The sequence below is a fragment of the Mirounga leonina genome, unplaced genomic scaffold (genome assembly GCF_011800145.1).
Source record: "Mirounga leonina isolate KUSES-001 unplaced genomic scaffold, KU_Mleo_1.0 Mir_366, whole genome shotgun sequence".
In the NCBI taxonomy this organism is placed as follows: Eukaryota; Metazoa; Chordata; class Mammalia; order Carnivora; family Phocidae; genus Mirounga; species Mirounga leonina.
In genome coordinates this window covers 26,632,554-26,657,242 of record NW_023270709.1, presented here as the reverse complement: position 1 = coordinate 26,657,242, position 24,689 = coordinate 26,632,554, and the positions used below count along the sequence as shown (strand labels likewise).

The 24,689-nt window shown below is 41.9% G+C and overlaps 3 protein-coding genes across 5 annotated transcripts in view; 2 read left to right on the top strand and 1 right to left on the bottom strand.

Annotated features, from left to right (window-relative positions):
* Nucleotides 1–7,094, top strand: part of LOC117997491 (histone H4) — an 18,884-nt gene extending 11,790 nt beyond the window's left edge. The window contains exons 2-3 of the mRNA XM_034985815.1: nt 3,862–3,957; nt 4,895–7,094. The gene's annotated coding sequence lies outside the window, so the exon portion shown is untranslated. The remainder of the gene's footprint in view (nt 1–3,861; nt 3,958–4,894) is intronic.
* H1-1 (H1.1 linker histone, cluster member) overlaps nt 1–7,094 on the top strand; it is an 8,567-nt gene extending 1,473 nt beyond the window's left edge. The window contains exons 2-4 of one of the 3 annotated variants that reach the window (XM_034985808.1): nt 3,862–3,957; nt 4,895–4,960; nt 5,060–6,943. The gene's annotated coding sequence lies outside the window, so the exon portion shown is untranslated. Of the gene's footprint in view, nt 1–3,861; nt 3,958–4,894 lie in introns of all 3 variants that reach the window. The other 2 variants (XR_004675829.1, XM_034985807.1) reach the window with 2 other exon arrangements.
* The window catches only part of LOC118027230 (translation initiation factor IF-2-like), a 26,100-nt gene continuing 6,690 nt past the window's right edge, over nt 5,280–24,689 (bottom strand). Inside the window, exons 4-6 of the mRNA XM_035030448.1 lie at nt 10,220–10,372; nt 7,086–7,161; nt 5,280–5,530 (exon numbers count right to left, since the gene is read on the bottom strand). Of these exons, the coding sequence (XP_034886339.1) occupies nt 7,106–7,161; nt 10,220–10,372 (209 nt within the window). The 3' untranslated portion in view covers nt 5,280–5,530; nt 7,086–7,105. The remainder of the gene's footprint in view (nt 5,531–7,085; nt 7,162–10,219; nt 10,373–24,689) is intronic.

Sequence of the window (24,689 nt, the reverse complement as noted above, 5' to 3'; positions counted from 1 at the left end):
TCACAGCCCTTACCGGGCTCCTGTGTTTATAGGAAACAAAGCGGCCCTGATTGGCTAATGTTTGAAAACCCACTCTGCCCCTAACTAGAGCGTATTTCTTTGCGTACAGGGTTTTCAATTCTGGTGGCGCTATACCATATTAAGTAGGGAAGGACACTTTCCGCAGAATAGTCCCTTTAGGCTTTTGAAATTTAATTCTAGGATACAGATTTTAATAACCTCTTTCACCTCCGAGGAGAAAACACCATATGGTGAGTCAGGGTTACTAAACAGCTCAGTTGGTTGTAAAGCCTCATTTTTACACGTGCCCCTACATACTCTTTTTTTCCCCCCATTTTTTAGGTGATCTTTTTTTCCCACTGTCTTGCTGGGCTCCCGCTTTCCGGTAACATCTGCCATATAGGCACTTCACATCTCTGTTCCCCGGCCCTTAGGCTGGCGTGTAGCTAGCTCTTCATGATGGCTTTGAACTCGGTCTCTTAGGAGCACCTATCCTACACACGCATGATTGCTCCTTCTGGTTTTCGGTTAGGGCTATTTACAAAACGGTGACTTTACACAAACTGCTTCTTAAAACCTTTCCGAAATCCTTTCAAGTCAAAACCTCTTTTTAATGTCCACGTGGAGTAACATAAGCTATTCATCCATTTCCTAGCGATAAGCATTGACGTTGTTTCCATTGACCACTGCCCACTGAGGCGCAACAGAGTTCCGGCACCGAACTTGCTAGATTAGAGAGAATTTTATATTTCAGTTGGTGCCGACGTATCCTGAAAATAACTCCCCCTCAAGGTGTGGGCTCAATTTTTGCCCGTCTACAGGATGTAAAATTACTTCTCATTGTCACTTTGATGTGCATTATCATGGTCACTAGTATATCCTTTCTTTAGGTTTATTGGTCACTCTTCAGAGAATGCAGGCTTATCCCTTTGCTTCCTTTTTCATTGGGCAGTTTTTCTTGTCCCACTGTTTTTTTTATATAGTAATGAACTACTTATCACCTCTGTTGCAGATAGTTTTCTAATTTTGGCATTTTTTACTAATTTTATTTATGGTGGATTTTCCATTTGAATGTTATAAAGATCTATATAAAATCCCAAATATTAAATGTTAGAAACATATCATTTAAAGCTTCTAGATTTCTTGGTTAAGAAACTGAACTCCACCCCTCCATTATTCATTCAATAGCCTAGGTTTTCTTCTAAAAATTGCTTCCTAAAAATGTTTTAGTCTCTAATCCATCTAAAATTTTATGCACTTTTAGAATCCGAGTTTACATTCTCCCAGATGGCCAGTTGTCCTAACGCAATTTATAATCCATCCATTTCTCCCACTGTATGTCCTGTTATTAAAGTCTTAATAAGATTTCTGTTCTTTTCTATTGATCTCTCCATATAAATCATGTTTGTTAATTTGTATGCTTGTGTCTGCTGTGAATGGAGGACTCATTTCCTTTTTTAGGTCTTACTGCTAGGAAGGAGGAAATGTATTGATATGTTGTATCCAGTGACCTTACCAATTTCTGTAATTCCACTTCTTGGTGCTTTTTAAAATAGAGCCCCTTGAGTCTTTCCTAGTCATCAGCAAAATAACATGTTGTTGTTGTTGTTTTGGTCTTCCTCAGTGTGAATACCAAGCATTTTATTTCTTTTGTACTGCATTTGCTGAGACTTTCCAAAGTAAAGTTAAATAATTTAGCAGGAATCCCTTTTTAGTTCTTGGTTTTAATTAAGCTATTGTTTGTCCTTTAGGACATTTGTTAATTTTTGGCATCTCCATTATTTTAAATGATACCTTCAAATTTTATTTTACTTTTAGAAAATCTTTCAGTAGCTTTTAGACTTTAATATATTGATATATGATTTTCTTTAAACGCAGTGTGGCTGAAAGAGTGAACTTTTAGAAAAAGATGTGTTTTTATAAGGCGGTCATCTAAGAGAGAAGCAGGTGTGCTGTGGTAGAGCTGGAGGAGGGGGGAGTCAGAAGTTCTGAGTCCATGAGATCACCAACTGGATGAGGGGTATTAGCAACTGGGTTCAAATGCTGCTGATTGAGTGACTGAATTGAGTACAGGCCTGAGAATAGTCTCTTGGTTAAGTAGTATGAAGGTGACTGACAGCTTTGAGAATAGTTTGGGGAGGACGGAGTTGAATTAAGCTGGAACTATAAATTTGAGAATCATTGGTATATGGATGGCATGTAAAGCCATGAGCCTGGGTGAGGCCGCCAAGGGGATGACTGAGGTAGAGAAGAGTATAAAGGGGAAAGTACTGAGTCCTGAGGCATCGAACATCGAGGGCGGAGGAGACCTAGTCCTGACCATTCATCATCGATAAAGCTGAGTAACTATTCTACTTCTTTGTGCTTCCGTTTGCTAATTTAAAAGTTGCATTAGAGGGGCGCCTGGGTGGCTCAGATGGTTAAGCGTCTGCCTTCGGCTCAGGTCATGATCCCGGGGTCCTGGGATCGAGTCCCGCATCGGGCTCCCTGCTTGGGGGGGAGTCTGCTTCTCCCTCTGCCTCTGCTGCTTCCCCTGCTTGTGCTCTTTCTTTGTCAAATAAATCTGAAAAAAAAAAAAAAAAAAGAAAAAAGTTGCTTTAGAGCAGTGTTTTTCACGGCTTGTCGGTAATCGAAGAGATTCGAACATATTAGAGCGTGCCACACTGAGGTATCTATGGCTTCCTGGAACTTAGGTTGGGGGCACTTCCGTTGTTAGGCATATGTATGCATGTGCTGGGTCACGAAGAAGAATGCGTGTCTTAGCGGGGTCACCATCAAGTCTGAAAACCAGTGGTTAAGGTGCTCCCTTCTGGTCTTTCGCAATCCCGAGTCTGCTGTTTTGATGTTCTGACCACAGAATCTGATCTAACATCCATATAAGACAGTAGAGAGACTTGAAATCCATCTCATTGTCCCAGAGATCTTCCAGAGACAAGTGGGTAACAGGTGACATACAAATTCTATTATTTACTAATTGATTTGATTGTCCTTGCCTGTGGGGATTTTGAAAGGCAAGAAAAGAGAGGCGCAAAGCACAGGAGTTAAAGGATTTCCAGGACTGATGGAAGATCAGTGTGGGCCCTTTAAAGTACTGACGACAGATAATGAGCTTGGCTCTGTAAGTCCTACAACTGCACATATATGGGAAAAAGAGAGGAGGGGAAGCCTCACATCTTGATGCTGCAGGTTTTATTGTGTCCTACGTGCCCAAAGGAAAAGGGGGAACATTGGGGAGGAAAAGAACATTGTTCTTTTCTTTACACCATAACCTCTTTTTCAGATCTTTGACAATGTGTACATGCAAATCTAAAGGGAAAAATTATTCTGCGTACAAAAATAGAACTGGGTTAAACTCGAAGTATTAACTACTAAATGGCTGTTCAGTAAAACGGTGGCCTAGAAACTACCCACAGGATTCGAGAGTGGGTGTGCGCCATTGTTTAGTTCACCAGTCGCCTGCTGGATCTTAAAAATTTATTTAACAGAAACTACAGTCATTTTCAAGTGTGTCTCAGAATGGGTTTCCAGGAGTGGGATTTCTCTATCAAAGGGTAAAAAGCAACCTTGCGAGCTGCAGTTTACAGTAAAATAATCATCATGGAATCTTAAAAACAAATAAATACAAATGCCTAAAGACCGAAATGTGATTGGACCTAGACTATCACGGGTCACCATCTATTTTATTTCATTTTATTTTATAATACATAGTTTGATACAAAAATCCAAATTACATGAAAAGATACACACTGAGAAGTCAAGTTCCACATCACTGACCTTGACCACTCAGGTCCCCTTCCGGTGTTTTCTTTATGCAAATAGAAACAAAACATATATATACTTTTCTTTCTTGCCCTGTCACAGGATAATGCGAACAAGTTCTCTACCGCTGTTCACTTAGCAGTCTGTCCTGGATCTTTGGCTGTAATGGGACCCAGAGCTCTCCATCTCTTTCCACAGGTACGTGATATACCATGTGTAAAGGAACAATGGTTTATTTTGGTTCCAGAAGCTCTGGGTCTGTATCGGAGAGCTGAGCCCTTTGTACCAGGTGTTGTAAAATGTTTTTTCAGACAGTCATTTGTCTCTTAACTTTGTAAGTTAAGAAGGGTCTTTCCCACTTCAAGAATCAAAGGAATTCACCTGTATTTTCATCTGGGCTTTTTTTTTTTTTTTTTTTTTTGTTTTTAACATGTCAGTCTTTGATCTATTTGGAGTTTATCCTAGTATATGGTGTTTTAAAAATGACTATCCCATTGTCTCAACACTTTACTCCCAATGATGAGAAGGGCTGTCTATGGGGGGCTCAGTTGGTGGGGTGTCCAACTCTGGATTTCAGATCAGGTCTTCATCTCAGGGTCATGGATTCAGGCCCCACCCTTGGGCTCTGCACTGGGCGTGAAACCTATTTAAAAAAAAAAATGCTGTCTTTATGGCATACAAAATTCCTATGCTGTCAATTTCTGGACTTTCTATTGTGTATCAGTCCATCTAGCCAAGCACTAGCACCATGCTGTTTTAATTGAGGATTGATGATCCTTTCCAAAATATGGTAAAGATCACCCACCCTTCCTGTTCTTATTTTCCAATTTTAGGGCAATCATAAGACAATTCTAGCTTTTCAAAGAACTGTGCAATGCTTAGAGCTAGACAAGCATTGGAAGTCAGTTAGTGTTTGTTCCTGCCTGGCAAAGTTCTGCAGGGAGTGTTGTGCTCTCTGAATTCATGTCACAGCACCCCCATCAACTACGAAGGGCCCATCATTTCTTCAGGGCATTTATATCGAGCCACGTTCAAGGCGAATGAGTGAGAAGAAACTGGAATAAGTTTTATGATCTTAGAATCAGTGGGTGTTCTCTTTGAACTAATTAATCATTCTTTCCTCCAAACTCTTTAGATGGCCACCATGCTTCCCTTTCCACATGGGGAATCCTAACTACAAAGGAAACAGACAAGGAAGCAGGTAAAGTGTTCTCATTCCCGTGCCTCGGAGGAAGGTGAAGCAGGTTTTGTAAGCAGCCACCCCCTTCCACACTTACCCAGCTTTCTTTGTTTTTTAAAGGATCACTCACATATTTGCGAACTCTTCAGAGGGAGCACAAGGTCCAAGTGTGCAAGCCTAGACCCTGCCCCTAGAGGACCTAGCGGTGCTTGGCTGCTCTAAAGTGGACACGTGGGAAGCGACCCATAGATCTGCACTCTCCCATGTCCCGCAGAGAAGGGGGCCACTGGAAACAGGATTCAGTCAATAGCAGGAGCAAGTGCCCCCAACATCTTGTGGGTTGATTTTATCCTTTTATTTACAACGCTGCTAATATGCTACATGCGCCTTGACTGTGCGTCAAATACTCAGTATTTTGATTCTGACAGATGAAAAGAGTAAGTAGCAGGTAAGCCACTCCCACACCTACCCGGAAAGCAAACCGGAGACTTTAGAGTTTATTCTGGAGGCTGAAACCTCTTCTCATGGAAGACATGTTCTTTAGATGAGCCCCAACCTTCTTTAAACCTTTTATATCTGGAAACGTAACCTCTAAAGAGAAAATCACAACAAAACGTGACAAAATAGCAATGTAAAGCTCCCTGGATGATCACACAGTGAAGAGTCCTGAACCACCACACAAGTCCAAAAAACAGAACGTCCACCAACTCTCCCCGTCCGCTCACACCTGCTCCCAGTCACTAACCCTCCGTCTTCCCTAACTGTACCCACTATCCTGATTTCTGACACAGTCATCCAGTCTGGCTGTTTTTGAATCTCATATAAAATGGAAATCAAAAAAAAGGTAGTCTTTTGTGCCTGGTATCTTTTACTCAGAAAATTAGGTTTGACAGATTCATCTGTGTCACTATATAGAACTGTGACTCATTTTTATTGTATAATCTTCCATTTTATGAATATACCACAATTTAGGGATCTATTCCACTGCTGACAGACATTTGTTTCTCTTCTTCAGGGATTACAAACAACGCCAGGAACATTCCCGCACGTGTGTTTCGGCACCTGTGTGGACACACGTGTGTTGTTTGTAACCCAGAACCAGAAATCACTGGGTCAAACCCTAAACTTTTTCAGAGTTCTTGTACCAGTTTACCTGCTCTGGAATCAAAAAATGAAAATTAAAGCCACAGTTATAAACATCTGGATGAACCTCACAAACCTAGTATCGAGTAAAATTTAGATGAAAATCCCTGTTTCACATCCTTCTAGTTTTATTTTTTTCATTAAAAATGTTAGTCTTCTTAAATGTTATCCATCGTGGCAGATGTGTGGTACCTCCCTGTGGTTTTCTTTTGCATCTCTTGCCCAATTTTCTACTACACTGTGTGCTCCTCTGCTTGGTCTGCCCCCCAACAAAACACCACGGCCTGGGTGCCTTACACAGACACGTCTTTTCCCACAGTTCTGGAGCTCCACGACTGGTGTTCACAGGGCTGACCTGCCGTCCTCAGCCCCCCTGAGGAAAAGCAGATCCTGTGTGGCCCAAAGCTCCCATTAGGAGTTATACTGTTGACTGTCCAGTGGCCAAGGCCACCAGGTAAACAAAGACACTCTTATTGGGCAGGACACTCCAAGGGCCTAGAGACCACCTCCTAGCAGCCACGGGCAAAGGCCAGACCTCTCTTTGGGTAAGGTTAATTTAATACTACATCTGCGCTTCTAGAATCTGCCAACTTACACTGCCCCTCGGACGTCCAGGAGGCAACCCAACCCTGGCACGTCCAACACCAATGGTTCAGTCTCCCTCCAGACTGCACCCACAGGCTCTCCCCTGTCCTCAGATGGTCACTGCACCTCCTTATTTCTCCCCTGGCCCCATGGCAACAGCCTCCCAACTGGTCTTCCTATTTCCAGCATCGTCCTCTTCAGTCCGCTCCCAACACAGCGGGCAGGGTGTCCTTTCGTGTCCCCCGACTCACATCCTGCCAGTGGTTTCCCTTCCCACTCAGTGTAAAACCCTGTGTTCCCACAGGGTCTGACGGCCGGGGCTTTAAGCATTTATTTTTAAAATTCCACTTGGTAAGAACTATTTGTCACAGCAAAGACACACCAAAGCAAAACAAGTATTTCATTAAACAATACTTACCCAAAACAATACTTGGCTTTTTATGCGCTGTTTTCTCTGTGTTCTGCTCTTTCGTCCAGAAACACTTGGCAGCAGCCTAGTAAATTGATTTCATGAATACTTATCGGGTCATGCCCAGCACTGCAAAATACACTGCTCCGTATATACAAGCTTTGCCCCCTCCCCCCAGCACCTCACACTGGCACCCTGACCGCGCCCCCGGGGGCGCCCCCTTGCTTACTCCACCCAGGAACAGCGGGCCTTGCAGTCCCCGGGGGCCTTGGGGGCCTTTGCAGCGATCACTGTGTCTACCTGGAATGTTTGCCCCCAGATATCACAAGGGCTCGTTCCCTCACCCTCTTTCAGATTTAACTCCAATGTCCGCAGTGAGGCAGCCCCCTTTACCTCCTACATCACTGACCAGCCTCTAGGATCCCCCAGGGCTGAAACAGATCCATCTTCCCCAGAACTCATCGGACCTAAAAAGAGCCTTCACTATCAGGCCCTGGAAAGATACCTGGCTTCCCACGGCTCGTCACCCTGGCTGGTCTGGCCATCCTCCTCCAGGACAGAGCTGGGGTTGGAAGACCACCAGAGGACAGCTACTTACAGAATCCGATGTCCTGAGGGAGAACCTGCGGACCAGCTAACAGGATGCAGGGGACAGAAACTGCCCAGGACTCAAGGGGGGGCGGGGGGGGGCGGAGAATAAAGCTTAGACACCTGTTCTAGCACTTCCTGGCCACTGATCTTTGACAGTCGGCTTCATGTCTCACGGGTCTGGAATTCTTGGCTACAAACTGGAGTTTCATAGCATCCCCTACCTCACAGGAGTTTACACGGAACACGAAAGACAAAGAGGGCCGCCAGCCGAGTGGGGGTTACACACAGCGGTGCACCGGGGTGGCTGACGCCGCTCGCCAGGGCCACCTGCTAAGCCTTCAGGCATTTTGTGAGTTGCCTGTTTAAACTCAACGATTATGAAAAATTAAATTATATAAATTTACAATTAAATAGCTTATACAAAAAGCAAAGTTAAGGGCACCTGGGTGGCTCAGTTAAGCGCCTGCCTTCGACTCAGGTCATGATCCCAGGGTCCCGGGATCAAGCCCTGCATCAGGCTCCCTGCTCGGCGGGGAGTCTGCCTCTCCCCCTCCCTCTGCCCCTCCTTCCCACTTGTGCTCACTTGCGCTCTAATAAAATCTTAAAAAAAAAAAAAGCTAGCCGATACCCCACATCTCCTCATCACTTCACCATTATCCTCACTCATGGGGTTGTTCACTCCTCTTGTGTGGTGGCAATACTACGTCGTGGGCTACTGTGCGTTGCTTTGTAACTAACTCCACATTCAGTCACTGCTAGTTTGAGATCCACTGTGGTGGAAATAGTTTCACCACAGAAATGGGCACGCATTACAAATTAAAGGGGTTTTGTGCGTGTGTGTGTGTGGTTCTTGTTTGTTTTCCTGAGAGCTATCAAACATTTATTGACACACCATTATTTTCAGAGAATGTTCTCAATAAATGCCTTCCTCTGGGCTTCCTCTCACCCAAGTGGGGGCAAGAACTATCAGGCAGGCTTGCTTGTTTGCTCATTCCCTTCATGTTCAGAGCTCTACACTGAACTTTACTGGGTAAAAACAGTCTGGGATCAGACTCCCAAAGTGGGAGTCTCTACCGAGTACTAATGTCACTGAAACAACATGTGGCTTCTGTTTGGTTCATAAGAAAACTTCCTTACCGCTTACCATGATTTGCAGTTCTGTAAGGTTTGTCACTTGGTTAGTCTAACTTCAAATCCACACTGGCTTTGATGTTGTCATTTACCAGCTTCTATGAAGCCCATGGGCTGGGCTTTCTCTACACATGTTGATTTTAACTCCATTCAAAAATATGAACAAAGGTTCAAAAAAACAGTTTGGCAGGGGCATGGGGGAAGGGGACGATGTAGAAATATCTTCCCCACAGGCCTGGAAATTTCACTACAAGTTGCAACTTTGGAAGATAATAGGGGATATTTACACGTGAGCATCAGGGAGCCCCAAAGCTCCCTGGGAAAAGGAAATACCCCACCATCTAGAGAATTAAGAGCTCAAGACAAAAGAGAACATGGGAAGCAGTTAGTCCAAATCACAACTAACTCACTTTTCAACCATCAATAAAATTTTGTTCCTCATTTTATGGCCATTTTTCCATACTTACACTGAACTTTTACTACTTCTTATAAGTGATTATGCAAGGAACCAAGAATGAAGACTCCACAACCACCACCTTGAACTGCCAGCATCCTTGAGTAGGATTCCAATCTGCGCCTTGACAACATCATAAAATATAACGGTCTTGAATTTTTCAACTGAAGGAAGAAACTGAGGGGTCAAGAGTCCTGCAGCTGGAAACCCCACTGCCTCATTAGAGAGAATGCTCCTTGCTTTGGAATGGGGGAGGAGTGTTGGTCTCACTGGGATCTCAGGGCTCGCTCCTCCCCTCCTGACAGTCTAAGAACCAGGCCACTGGCCAATATATGCCTCAAAAAGGAGCCACCCGTGTTCCTCCTGAAATTTCACGATGTTTTCATATTCCTGCTTACCGGTAATCTAAGCTCTTCATGGCCTTGCCTTGGGGGCCACACCACAGAGCACAGAGCCTGCCTGCAGCTGCAAGGGCAGATCACTCCTCCAGGCTGTGGAGTCTAGTATTTCCTGCAGAATTGCTGCTAAACCCATAATGTAAGAAGAGGGAACCTCTCCTAGGGAAAGAGACTGTCACTGCCTGCAGGAGCTCATCGTTACGCAGTAGGGATCGATTAAAACCTGTTTGTGCATTTTCCATACACGCTGCTCCATCTCCGTCCTCTGAGCTTCCAGCAGTTTCTCCCGACATCGTCACTCCCCTTCCTCCAGCCCACTTCGCCTCTCATCCAACACCTCCACTGATATTCCGGAGGCCTCCCCAACAGCCCCCACAACACCTACAACCCACGCTAGGATGCACACCAGGCATGTTTTCAAAAGTAAGACTTTCTGCAGCTTCAGGGACCCTTCTTAGGGACAGTAGGCTGATTCTTCTAGACTGGAGGTGAAACAGGGGTGATACAAAAACGTTAAGGTGCTGGGCTTCAAGAGGGCAAAGTACAGAAACCCAAAGGGAAGTACTCACCTGGAACAAGGAGGGAAGAAAACACGGGATGATGAATTTTCAGTGCGTTCCCAAACTTGCCCACCAGAGAGAAGCCTCGAGCTGCCGGCAGGCTGGCCAGAAACCAGAGCACGCTAAGTGGGCGGCTTCTGACCATCCTCATGTTCCCTGTTCCTAAGTGTTTAGAAAAAAAGGATACCCACTTAAAACAAAAACAACAAATTCAGGACAAAATGAAGAACTATTTACTTTTCTACATTACATTCTAATTTTTATAAATTTTTTGTCAATCTATTTTCCATCATTTGCCATAGTACGTCTTCACTTTTGTTTCACTTAACCAAACATTTCTGTTAGATTACTGTGTGTTCATAATAATCACTGATTCTGTTGCACAATTCCTCAAACTTGTTGGTCTGATTAAACTTAGAGTCACTCATCTGCTTTGTCAGGAGGAAATACAGAATATTTTGGGTGCCCTAATTATTTTACAATATTCCTGATCCTAGCTCCTTTAGAATTGGTTCCTTAAAATATGCATGGTTATGGACATTCATGAAGTTTTCATCATATTACTGTATTGATTGTATCAGAATTTCCTAATTTATGAAGGCATTAGCTACATATGACTTAGACTACCATATAATTTTAAAATGGTTATTAGAAATAAAATGCTCTCCTCAAACTTAAGTTTTATTATATACAAGTATTATTTTATACAAGTATAAAAAAACAAAAGAGCAAAGCAAACCCCCTCTTTTTTTCCAAACTGCCTCTTCTTACTTTAATAGAACTAACATTTAATCAGATTTCTCTGCTGGCTAGATGTGCTAGGCTAAATATTAAAAATTCCCAAGCAAATGCATTTTTCCCTTATACTTTACTGTTATCCAAAGAAAATATAAGGTCCTCCTATGTCATTAATTGTAATTTTTGCTCATTATCAAATATGACACATTTAGGTTTCAACGGAGTTGAAGGTTTGTGAGATACTATTTGGATTACACAACTCACAAAGGCAATAGCTAGGCTGGACAGCTCACATTTCAGCGGAACTCAGAAAGCTTAGTAAGCTGGTGATTCTGTCTTCCAGCTTCTAAAACAAACAAACCACTCCCAGTGGTTCAGACACAAGTCTCACCACCCTGTCTCCCATATTCCAGCAGGACAGAAGGGTAAATATATCGGATTCCACGTTGGTGGAGTTCCTACCACTGGTTTTGGTTTTCTCCATAAGTAGGGCAAAGGTCCTGTGGTCAAAGTAACATCTGATCCAGTGGCCAAACAGAAACGGGAGCGGGGGGAGTCTGCCACAGCCAATGTGAGCAACAGGGGGAGGACTGACCGCAGACCCCGCCACAGTGCCAGGAGCCACCTCCTCAAGAAGCAAGACTCTGGCGGAGTTCCAAATGCGTGGAGGCTGGGGCACAGTCAGGCAGAGGGAGTTTCCCTCCCGCACCCCGGTCCCCACAGGCCCTGTGGGTGTGTGTCTGGTAAAGGGCGCGATCCTCAGCACCCAGGGCCCCACAGGAGGAGGAACCAAGCCGACTATGGGGAGGGCTGTCAGAAGGCGACAGTTTGGACAGTGACCAGAAAGGAACAGGAGGAGGATGTCCAGCTCTACCAGACGATTTGCTCTGAGGACTTCCAGGGAAAGCGGTTCCGGTGGCCTCCGGGGACGGAGGTTCTGAAGCTGCTTCCACATGTTTCCTGGAGAACTTTGCCTGGTGAGCACCAGGCAACCTGCACCCGGCCCTACACCATCCTCCCCCCACTCCCCTTGCTCTAAGTTGTACCTGTCCAGATAGTACTCGTACACAGAGCCCTGGATACGTCCCCGAAAGCTCCTCACACACTGCACTGTATGGATGGAGGTTCCTGTGATTCGTCCCGCAGAACCGACCACCCGACCTGCACAGTGGGCTCAGGACTTGTGAGACTCGTGCTGTGTGAATAACCTCGGGAGCCTGGTTAGTGAACTTGAGCTGGCCTCCAGGTCAGAACGGGCCCTTCTGTTCCGAACACCAAGAGCTACAGATCTTGTCTCACGTCCCCTCCTGCTCCAAGCGGGGCTGGCCCCCCAGGATGGAATCCCCGAGGGGAGGCAGATGCAGAGCCCGGGCTCCTTGAAAATACAGAAACACGAAAACATGGAAATGCAGCTTGCTCCAAACTGCATGTAGGCAAACAAATGTCTGACTGCAGACCCTGTTATTCGCCCTCCGAATACGGCCCTTCTATGGGGATGGCCAGTCCGTCTCAGCCGAGGGGAGGACGCTCTGCCCAGGGCTCCCAGTGGGGACTCCGGCCTGGCCGTCTCCACGGGGCTTCCCCAGCTGATGAGGCTGGATGTTGTAAGCACCCATCTGATGCAGCTTTGCCTTCTTCTCCTTTGCTGCTTACTATTGCTCTCATCTATGTGCAGATTTCCCTTTTCTTCTTTCCATTTCTACTCTATTTTTATAATACCAATAAAGGGGTTTTTCCACTTTGAAACTGAGAGTACAGCTGCTGTAAATCTTTTGTTCAGAACAGACACGACGCCTTCTAACTCCTCATTCAGCAGACAAGAAAACAATACGATAAAACGACTCGATGCCCAAGTAGTTAACTGCAGTGAATAAAAGCAGAGTAACTATAAAATAGGACAAGTTGATAGAGGTTGCATTAAATATAATTTATAAACACTGCTCATTTGCCTACTAACCACACAGTACAATATTTATTTATTTAAATAAATGTTTATTTAAATATTTAAATCCGTGTAACACAAACTCGTAGATGGTACACCTGATTCGACTCCGTTTGATGCTTAGGTTTCCTAGTTCATCATATTAGGCATCGTGGCCTAAGAATTTCCGCTTATAACATTAAAAAGCATGAGAAAATCCAGAGGACATACGTGGACAGAGAAGGGGAGAGAAAGGATGGGAAGGCAATGGCAGGAAAGAGATGGGAGAAGGCAAAACAACGGGTCAGGAATGAGCTCCTTCTAGAAGGTGACTTATGAACGGGAAAGTGGAAGAGGCAATTCCACACAGCCCAGCCCACAGGAGACAGATGGGTGATATCAACATGGAAACTGGGTGAGTTATAAGGCAACCAGGCATGATAGGGCCTAGGGCAAAGCAGGGAGCACACTAACATTCAAATTTTTCAAATACTGAGGCGCCTGGGTGGCTCAGTTGTTAAGCATCTGCCTTCGGCTCAGGTCGTGATCCAAGGGTCCTGAGATCGAACCCCGCACGGGCTCCCTGCTCTGTGGGAAGCCTGCTTCTCCCTCTCCCACTCCCCCTGCTTGTGTTCCCTCTCTCGCTGTGTATCTCTCTGTCAAATAAATAAATAAAATCTTAAAAAAAATTTTTTTTCAAATAGTGTATCCAAACACAGTGTGTCCATCCTGGGTACCAGCGCCATACCCCTCTATACACCACCAAACAGACAAGTTCTCAATCCCTGTAGAAGGCTTCAGCATTAAAAGTGTTAGACTAGTAAATCATTCATTCAACAAATATTTACTGTGCATCTACTATGAACTAAGTACTTTACTAGATTCAAAAACAAATATTTTAATCTCTATAAAACTTAATTTCTTCATCGATACAATGGAGATATTAACCCTGATTTACCCATCATCCTCAGCCCGATCCTCTGTGCCTGTGGGAGGTAGAGCTTTTTCTCAATTTCTTTAAATAGCTCTGCCAGGCTCTGGTGGGTGCTGGCATGCCCTGAGGACCCACCCTGACTCCGGTGCCCATCTCCCTCAGCTGCCTGACTCTCTACCACTGCTCTAGTCTTCTGCAAGGCCTTCCTTTTCCTATGGAGTCTCACTGTTTTCAGCCTGCTCTGTTGTCCTGATCTGCTCTGCCTCACATATATGTACGTAAAGGCCTTTTCCCTATTAAGAAGGAATAAGATATGAGAATCTAGAATTTCCCCCAGAGAACACTGAGTGCTGAGAGAATCAAAGAAGCAGACCACAGCTGGGACTGAAAGGAGGATATTAGAGACTTCTCTCCAAATCCAGTGGGGGTGACTGCTCTCCAGTGGTGTCTGGGAGACACGGATCCTTCCATCCTATGGCTCATCCATCTTCAGGTTATGGCTCCCAACAATGCCCTGCAGTTGGTCTCTAATCAGGAGTCTGAAGAGAAAAAGGGCATGGAGTACTGTGAAGTGATCGGTGGTTATGGGTCAAGTCTGGAAGGGCAAACATTACTTTTGCTCACCTTCTACAAACCAGAACTCAGTCTCTTGGCTATGCACACTGACCGGTAGACCTTACCAGGAGTCTGGCCTCGAGTCCAGGGAAAAGAGGAAAGAGACTGTAGTAAACATGTAATCATCTCTAGCACAGATGCTTTCCTGACTATCACTATGACTGGCCCATTTCCCCTTCCTGCCATGTCACCGGGGCTAGCATCTATCCCTGGACTGGGTTGGTGTTACGTAATTAAGACAAGAACAAACCAATGCATCACCTCCAGCATCAAACCAACTGTTAAAACAATGTGTAAGTCAAATGATTCTGATTAAGAATCATGTCAGTGAAAGAAATGTAATAACTGAGGTAATTTTTGTTACTACTTTTTAGACAAACTTCACTGCAGTCCCTTATATACAGTCAACTACACAGAATCTCAATGTACAACTTGGTGAGGTTTGACAATTGTATGTTCCCATGTTACTCCCACCCTAACCAAGACAGAGACTATTCCCATCATTCCAAAAAGTTCCCTTATGCTCCTCTGAAGTCAATTTAGTAAGACCTAAATAAATGGGAGAGGCATACTGTATTCATGGATGGGAAAGCTTACAACTGTCAAGACACCTGGGTGGCTCTTGTCGGTTGAGCCCCTAACTCTTAACTTCGGCTCAGGTCATGATCTCAGGATCATGAGATCATGCCCCGCATCAGGCTCTGCACTGGGCATGGAGCCTGTTTGAGATTAACTCCCTCACTCTTCTTGGCTCGCTCTTTCTCAAAAAAAATTTTTTAATTTTTTTCATTTATTTTCCTATTTCTCTCAATTCTTTTCTTAAATTATTGTCTTTATATATATATATTTTTGTTTCCTTTCATTGTATTTTATTTTATTTATATACATATATTTTTCTTCTTTCTTTATTTCTTTCTTATTTTGGGATCTTGTTTCTTTTAACAAGCATACCAAAACACACCCAGGATCTAGGCTTTTTGTTTTTCTGTGTTGTTGTTGTTATTGTTGGGTTTTTTTGTTTTATCTTTTTCTTTCCTCTTTTCTGGACAAAATGACAAGACGGAGAAATTCACCCTAAAAGAAAGTACAGGAGGTAGCATTCACTGCCAGCGATTTAATCAATATTGATATAAGTAAGATGTCTGAACTAGAATAATTTACAAGGGTACTAGCTGGGCTTGAAAAAGGCATAGAAGACACTAGAGAATCCCTTACTATGGAGATAAAAGAATTAGAATCTAGTCAGGCTGAAATTAAAATGTCATAACCGAGATGCAGTCCCAAGTGGAGGCCATAAAGATGAGGATAGACAAAGCAGAGGAGTGAATCAGTGATATAGAAGATAAAATTATGGAAAATAAGAAAGCTGAAAAGAAGAGGGAAAGAAAACTATTAGATCATGAAGGGAGACTTTTAGGAACTCAGCAATTCCATAAAGTGAAATAATATCCATATCACAGAAGTCCCAGAAAAAGAAGAGTAGGGGAAAAGAGGGTAGAAGGTTTATTTGAACAAATTATAGCTGAGAACTTCCCTAATCTAGAGAAGGAAACAAGCATTCAAGTCCAAGAGGCACAGAGAACTCCCTTCAGAATCAACAAAAACAGGTGAACAGCATGACATACCATAGTGAAGATTGCAAAATACTAAGGTAAAGAGAGAATTCTGAAAGCAGCTTGGGACGAGAGGTCCATAACCTACAAGGGCAGACACACTGGACTGGCAGCAGACCGGTCCACAGAGACTAGGCCGGCTAGAAAGGACTGGCATGATATATTCAAGGTGCCAAATGGGAAAAATATGCAGCCAAGAATACTCTATCCAGCAAGCTGTCATTCAGAACAGAGGGAGAGATGGAGTTTCCAAGACAAACAAAAACTAAAGGAGTTCATGAACACTAAACCAGCCCTGCAAGAAATATTATAGGGGACCCTTTGAGCAGAGAAAGAGCCCAAAAGTAACAAAGACTAGAATGAAACAGAGACAATCTATAGGAATAGCAACTTTATAGGTAATACAATGGCACTAAATTTGTATCTTTCAATAATTATTCTGAATGCAAATGGACTAAATGCTCCAATCAAAAGACACAGGGTATCAGAATGGATAAAAAAACAAGACCCATCAATATGCTGCTTACAAGAGACTCATTTTAGACCCAAAGACACCCCCAGACTGAAAGTAAGGGGGTGGAGAACCATTTATCATGTTAATGGACATCAAAAGAAAGCTGGAGCAGCCATACTTATATCAGACAAACCAGATTTTAAAACAAAAACTGCAATAAGAAATGAGGAAGGGCACAATATCCTCATTAAAGGGTCTACCCAACAAGAAGATCTAACAATTGTAAATATTTATGCCCCTAACTTGGGAGGAGCCAAATATATAAATCAATTAATAACTAACCTAAGGAAACTCATTGATAATAATACAATAATAGTAGGGGACTTCAAGGGCATCTGGGTGGCTGTCTGGTGAGCATCCAACTTTTGATTTCGGCTCAGGTCATGATTTCAGGGTTGTAAGATAAATCCCGGCATCCAGTTTCATGCTCACTGAGGAGTCTGCTTGAGATTTTCTCTCTCTCTGTCCCTCTACCCCTCCATCTGCTCACACTCGCTCGCTCTCTCTCAAATAAAACCTTTAAAAAAAATAGTTGGGGACTTTAACACACCACTCACAGCAATGGACAGTTCATCTAAGCAGAAGATCAACAAGAAAACAAGGGTTTTGAATGACACACTGGACCAGATGGACTTCACAGATAATATCCAGAGCATTTCATCCTAAAGCAGCAGAATACATATTCTTTTTGAGCGCACATGGAACATTCTCCAGAATAGATCATATACTGGGTCACAAATCAGGACACAACCAGTACAAAGACTGAGATCATACCATGCATATTTTCAGACCACAATGCTATCAAACTTGGTATCGAACACAAGAAAAAATGTGGAAGGACCACAAATATACAGACGTTAAAAAACATTCTACCAAAGAATGAATGGGTCAACCAGGAAATTAAAGAATTTAATTTAGCTGGAAGCAAATAAAAATGAAAACACGACAGTTCAAAACCTTTGGGACACAGCAAGGGCAGTTCTAAGAGGGAAGTATACAGCAATACAGGCCTTCCTCAAAAAGCAAGAAAAGTCTCAAATATACAACCTAACTTACACTTAAAGGACTTGGAGGAAGAACAGCAAATAAAGCCTAAATCCAGCACAAGGGAAGTAATAAAGATTAGAGCAGAAATCAATGATATAGAAATTAAAAAAAAAAAACAGTAGAACTGATCACCAAAACCAGGAGCTGGTTCTTTGAAAGAATTAACAAGATTGATAAATCCCTAGCCAGACTTATCAAAAAGAAAAGAGAAAGGACCCAAATAAAATCATGAATGAAAGAGGAGCCATCACAGCCAACCCTGAAGAAATACAATTATGAGAGAATATTATGAGCAATTATATGCCAACAAATTAGGCAATCTGGAAGAAATGGATGCATTCCTGGAAACATGTAATCTACCAAAACTGGAACAGGAAGAAATAGAAAATCTGAACAGACCCATAACCACCAAAGAAATTGAATCAGTAATCAAAAATCTCCCAACAAACAACAAGAGTCCGGGGCCGGATGGCTTCCCAGGGGAATTCTACCAAACACTTAAAAAATAATTAATACCTATTCTTTTGAAACTGTTCCAAAAAATAGAAATGGAAGGAAAACTTCCAAATTCATTCTATGAGGCCAGCATTACCTTGATACCAGACAAGGACCCCACTAAAAAGGAGAATTACAGACCAATATCCCTGATGAACATGAATGCAAAAATTCTCAACAAGATACTAACTAATCAGATCCAACAGTACATGAAAAGGATTATTCACCATGACCAAGGCGGATTTATTCCTGGGCTGCAAGTGTGGTTCAATATCCGCAAATCAATCAACATGATACTCCACACTAATAAAAGAAAAGGGTAAGAGCTATATGATCCTCTCAATAAATGCAGAAAAAGCATTTGACAAAATTCAGCACCGTTTCTTGATAAAAATCCTCAACAAAGTAGGGATAGAGGGAACATAACATCATTAAGGACATACAAAAGACCCACAGCTAATATCATCCTCAATGGGGAAAAACTGAGAGCTTTTCCCCTAAGGTCAGGAGCACAACAGGGATGTCCACTCTTACCACTGTTGTTCAAGATACTACTGAAAGTCCTAGTCTCAGCAATCAGACAACAAAAAGAAATAAAAGGCATCCAAATCAGCAAAGAAGAACTCAAACTTTCACTCTACGCAGATGACATGATACTCTATGTAGAAAACCCAAAAAACTCCACCAAAAAAAATTGCTAGAACTGATACAGGAATTCAGCAAAGTTGCAGGATATAAAAATCAACGCACAAAAGTCTGTTGCACTTCTATACACCAACAATGACGGAGCATAAAGAGAAATTCAAGGAACTGATCCCATTTACAACTGCATCAAAAACCACAAGATACCTAGGAATAAACCTAATCAAAGAGGCAAAGGATCTGTACTCAGAAAACTATAGAACACTCATGAAAGAAACTGAGGAAGACACAAAGAAATGGAAAAATGTTCCATGCTCACAGATTGGAAGAACAAATATTGTTAAAATGTCTATGCTACCTAGAGCAATCTACACATTCAGTGCAATCCCTGTCAAAATAACACCAACATTTTTCACAGAGCTGGAACAAACAATTTTAAAATTTATACAGAACCAGAAAAGACCCCAAATAGCCGAAGTAACATTGAAAAAGAAAACCAAAGCTGAAGGCATCACAATTCTGGACTTTAAGCTCTATTACAAAGCTGTAATCATCAAGACAGCATGGTACTGGCACAAAAACAGACACATAGATCAATGGAACAGAACAGAGAGCCCAGAAATGGACCCTCAACTCTATGGTCAAATAATCTTCAACAAAGCAGGAAAGAATATCCAGTGGAAAAAAATAAATTCAAAATGGATGGAAGACCTAAATGTGAGACAGAAATCTATCAAAATCCTGGATGAGAACACAGGCAGCAACCTCTCTGACCTCGGCCACAGTAACTTCTTGCTAGACATGTCTCCAGAGGCAAGGAAAACAAAAGCAAAAATGAACTACTGGGACTTCATCAGGTTAAAAAGCATTTGCACAGCAAAGGAAACAATCAACAAAACTAAAAGGCAACCTATGGAATGGGAGAAGATATTTGCAAACGACATATCAGATAAAGGGCTAGTATTCAAAATCTATAAAGAACTTCTCAAACTCAACACTCAAGAAATAAAAAATCCAGGGAAGAAATGGGCAGAAGACATGAACAGACATTTCTCCAAAAAAGGCATACAAATGACCAACAGACACATGAAAAAGTGCTCAACATCACTGGGCATCGGGGAAATACAAATCAAAACCACAATGAGATACCACCTCACACCAGTCAGAATGGCTAAAATTAACAGGTCAGGAAACAACAGATGTTGGCGGGGATGCAGAGAAAGGGGAACCCTCTTAGACTGCTGGTGGGAATGCAAACTGGTGCAGCCACTCTGGTAAACAGTATGGAGGTTCCTCAAAAAGTTAAAAATAGAACTATCCTATGACCTAGGAATTGCACTACTAGATATTTACCCAAAGGATAAAAAAATAGTTATTTGAAGGGGCATATGCACCCCAATGTTTATAGCAGCACTATCCACAATAGTCAAAATATGGAAATAGCCCAGATGTCCATCGACTGATGAATGGATAAAGAAGACGTGGTGTATATATATACAAATTGGAATATTACTCAGCTATCAAAAATAATGAAATCTTGCCATTTGCAATGACCTGGATGGAATTAGAGTATATTAGGCTAAGTGAAATAAGTCTTAGTCAGAGAAAGACAAATACCGTATGATTTCACTCATCTGTGGAATTTAAAAAACAAAACAGATGAGCACAGAGAAAGGGAAGGAAAAATAAAATAAGAACAGAGAGAGAGGCAAACCATAGAAGACTCTTAACTATAGGGAACCATCTAAGGGTTGCTGGAGGGAATAAATGAGGTTTGGGTGGGGGGATGGGGTTTAAGGAGGGCGCTTGATGTAATGATCACTGGGTGTTATATGCAACTGATGAATCACTAAACTCTACCCCTGAAACTAATAATATACTATATGTTAACTTTAATTTAAATTAAAAAAAAAACTGTCAAGATGTCAAATCTCTCCTAATTGATGTAATAGCTTTAACACAATCCCAGTGAAAAAATACAACTGGAACCTTTTTTTGGGGGGGGGGGGTCAAAACTGGCAATCTGATTCTAAATTTACATGAAATGTGAAGGGCTAAAGAGAGCCAAATCAATCTTTCAAAATAGAAAAAAGAGTCCAAGGACTTATTACTATCTAATTTTAAGACTTCATTAAAAAGCTGTAGTAATCAAGACTATATGTCAGTATGTACTGATATAAGGATAGACAGAAAGATCAATGGAACAGAATAGAGTACATCTACAGTCAATTAATTTTGAGAAACATGCCAAAGCTAGCCAGTCAAAAGGGAAAGGACAATCTTTTCAACAAATGGTTCTCCAACAACTAGATATCCTCCATGGGGAAAAAAAAGAATTTCAAGGCTTTCACGAAAATTAACTCCAAATGGATCACAGATTTGACTATAAAAACTAAAATCACAGAAAATTTTCAATACCTCAGGACAGGCAAAGATTTATTAAAAATACACAAAAACCATGAACCATAAATGATAAGTGACAAATTAGCTCACCAAAAGTAAAAACTCTGTCCTTCAAAAAACAGATACGACAATGAAAAAAGAAACCACAGATAATACATATATCTGACAAAGGACTTGTACCCAGAAAATATAAAGAACTTTACAACTGAATAATAAGACAAACAAGCAAAAAAAAAAAGTAAGTTTTCAACAGACATGTCACAAAAGATGTACAAATGGCAAGTTCATGAAAAGATGCTACACATTATTAGTTATTATGGAAATGCAAATCAAAACCACAATGAGATACCACTTCACACCTAATAAAATGCCTAAAATTAAAAACCCTGACCTGGTGTTAGCCAAGGGTCTGGAGGAACCAGTCCTCTCACACACTGTGGAAGGAAGTGGACAATGTTATAACCACGCTGGAAAAAAAGTTTGGCTGTTTCTCATAAAATTAAACAAAGAGTTATACAGCCCAGCAATTCCATCCAAGAGAAATGAAAACATGTCCGCACCATGACTTGTATACAAATGTCTCTTTCAGATTTATTCACAATGCCATAAATCAGAAACAACCCAAAAGTCCATCTACAGGTGAATGGATAAACAAAATGTCATGTATCCTTATAATGAAAGACAGCAATAAAAGGGAACAAAGTGGGACACATGCAAGGACATGGATGAATCCCAAAAACATTTCGAGAAAAATAAACCAGATGCAAGAATACATAATATAAATCCCATTCATGTGAAATCCAAGGAATGGGGAAACTAAGGTATAATAACAGATAGCAGATCAGTGGTTGGCTAGGGCCCAGGGCTGGGTCTGGGGCACAGGGAAACTACCTAGGTTGATGGAAATGTTCTGTATCTTTTTTTTTTTTTAAAGATTTTATTTATTTGTTTGACAGAGAGAGACACAGAGAGAGAGGGAACACAAGCAAAACGAGCAGGAGAGGGAGAAACAGGCTTCCCACGGAGCAGGGAGCCCAATGCGGGGCTCGATCCCAGGACCCCGGGATCATGACCTGAGCCGAAGGCAGACACTTAACGACTGAGCCAACCAGGCACCCCAAATATTCTGTATCTTCATTATGGAGGTCACTACATGGATATACAAAATTCATTATATCATACAATGAATACAAGTGCATTTTGTTGTGTATAAATTATTCCTCAATAAAGTTGATTTTTTATTAAGTATATTATTGTCTGGAATGGGGGCAGGTGACAATTATCATCAGGATAATTAAGCACAGTAAAAACTGAAAAATACTATAATCAACTCATAAATGTATCTGGAAATTAAAGAGGAGAAATAATGGCGTGATTAATTAAAATTAAAAACAACCTCTAAATTTTATTTTAGTCTATAGTTTCAAAAGCGGCCCTCAAACCTTCCATATTTCATCATTCCAGTTGTTTCAAAAGGTCCTGGCTTATCTATCATTAAAAAGCTTTCAGATAAACTCACTCCTAGGGGGCTATAAACATGTTATATGTTAAGCCTTAGTGACACTTTAATTTCTAAAGAAGATACTGATTTAAACAAACAAAACTAAAAACATCAACACTTAATGATAAGATTCCACATACTAGGGCAAGTGAATGGGAAGATCTGGGGATTAGGATTCTCCCTTCACGCCCTCCCTCTCCCCACCAAACACACATACTGGGCTCCTGCTAAGTAGCTGAACAACTGGGGAATAAACATTCCACTAGCTGAATCCTGGACTACACCACACTGGCCTTCCCTGATGATAGTGTGGTTATGAGGACCCAGACGGGTCTTCTGTTGGCAGAACTATTTTATTTCCCCAACAGAAGAGAGCCCTGATTCAGAAATAAATGAGGAAATCAGTACAATAAAAGAGAAAGCCTAGAGACAGTGCCAGTGCAGATCATACAGAAGCAGCACTACTAAAAGTTGGTGGAGAAAGGCTGACAACTCAGGCTGAGTAATTGGCTTTCATACAGAATTAAAAGAAAATTATAGTTCTACCCCTCAGAAAAAGTTCCAGAGCTAGTAAAGAAATAGACTAGAAAAGAAAATCTTTTAAAATTTTAGAATAAAATGAGACTATTTATGACCTCAGGGAAAGGCAGAATTCCTTAAGTCAGATACAAAACCTAAAATGATTAAGGAATATAGTATTCAACTTGAACAATCCAAAATTAACATTTTCTATATAACAAAACCCATTCTAATCACAATTAAGGTACAAACAATATACCTGCAGACACTATTTGTTACATCACTAAGAATTAGAATCCAAAATTCATAAAGACCTCTTTTTAAGATTTTATTTGACAGAGAGAGAGCGAGAGAGCACAAGCAGGAGGAGCAGCAGAGGGAGAGGGAGAAGCAGGCTCCCTGCTCAACAGGGAGCCCAATGCGGGACTCGGATCCCAGGACCCTGGGATCATGACCTGAGCCGAAGGCAGATGCTTAACCGACTGAGCCACCCAGGCGCCCCTCATAAAGACCTCTTAAACATCAACCATTTGGAAAAACAACCCAGAAGAATACTGAACAAACGCCCGGCAGAAAAGGAAACTACAAAATGACCTGCAAGGAGATGCAAATTCAAACAGTGAGATACCATTTCAAACCCTCAGTGGCAGGAATGTAGGAAAAAAAGGATACTCACTTGACAGTGTGGAGTCCACTTGAAAGTGTGCATCCCTAACACTCAACAGTTTTCCTTCTTGGTACACACCCTGGAAAAATTCTTGTACATATGCACAGACATGTGTACTAGAATGTAAGGTGCAACACTGCTGGAAAAAATAAGACAAGAAAAAATGAGCCATTGGAAGACATGCAAGAGCTCAGAGACTGACATGGGTGGACACAGGGATTGAACACATGAAAACAAGGCAGAGCATGTCCACAGGGAAAGAACAGATCGTTTGTAGATGGTGTCCTGAAAAGTAGCTCAGTGAATGACGAAAACTAAACTGGATCCCAACCCTCCATCACCTACAAGGGTGGAATCCAAATGAAGTAAATGGCTAAGGGCGTAAGGTAAACTCTAAAGTTTGTAAGTAAATAAGTAAATAAAAGAGAACTTGAAGTAAATCCCATAAGCGCAAGTCATAATTAAATTAATAATTTTGACTACGTTAGAATTAAGGTTTTCTGGGGCACCTGGGTGGCTCAGATGGTTAAGCGTCTGCCTTCGGCTCAGGTCATGATCTCAGGGTCCTGGGATCGAGTCCCGCATCGGGTTCCCTGCTCAGTGCAGAGCCTGCTTCTCCCTCTCCCTCTGCCACTCCCTCTGCTTGTGCTCTTCTGTCTATCTCTCTGTCAAATAAATAAATAAAATCTTTAAAAAAAAAAAAAAGAATTAAGGTTTTCTGTTCAATTAAGGATCTATGACAAAGTTACCGTGTTTGTGAGGAGGTTTTGAAATATCAAAAACCAACAAAAGATTAATAGCTAAACTCTATCAACATCTGAAAAATCAACAAAAAAATGTAACTGACTCGATGGAAAAACTGACAAAGGC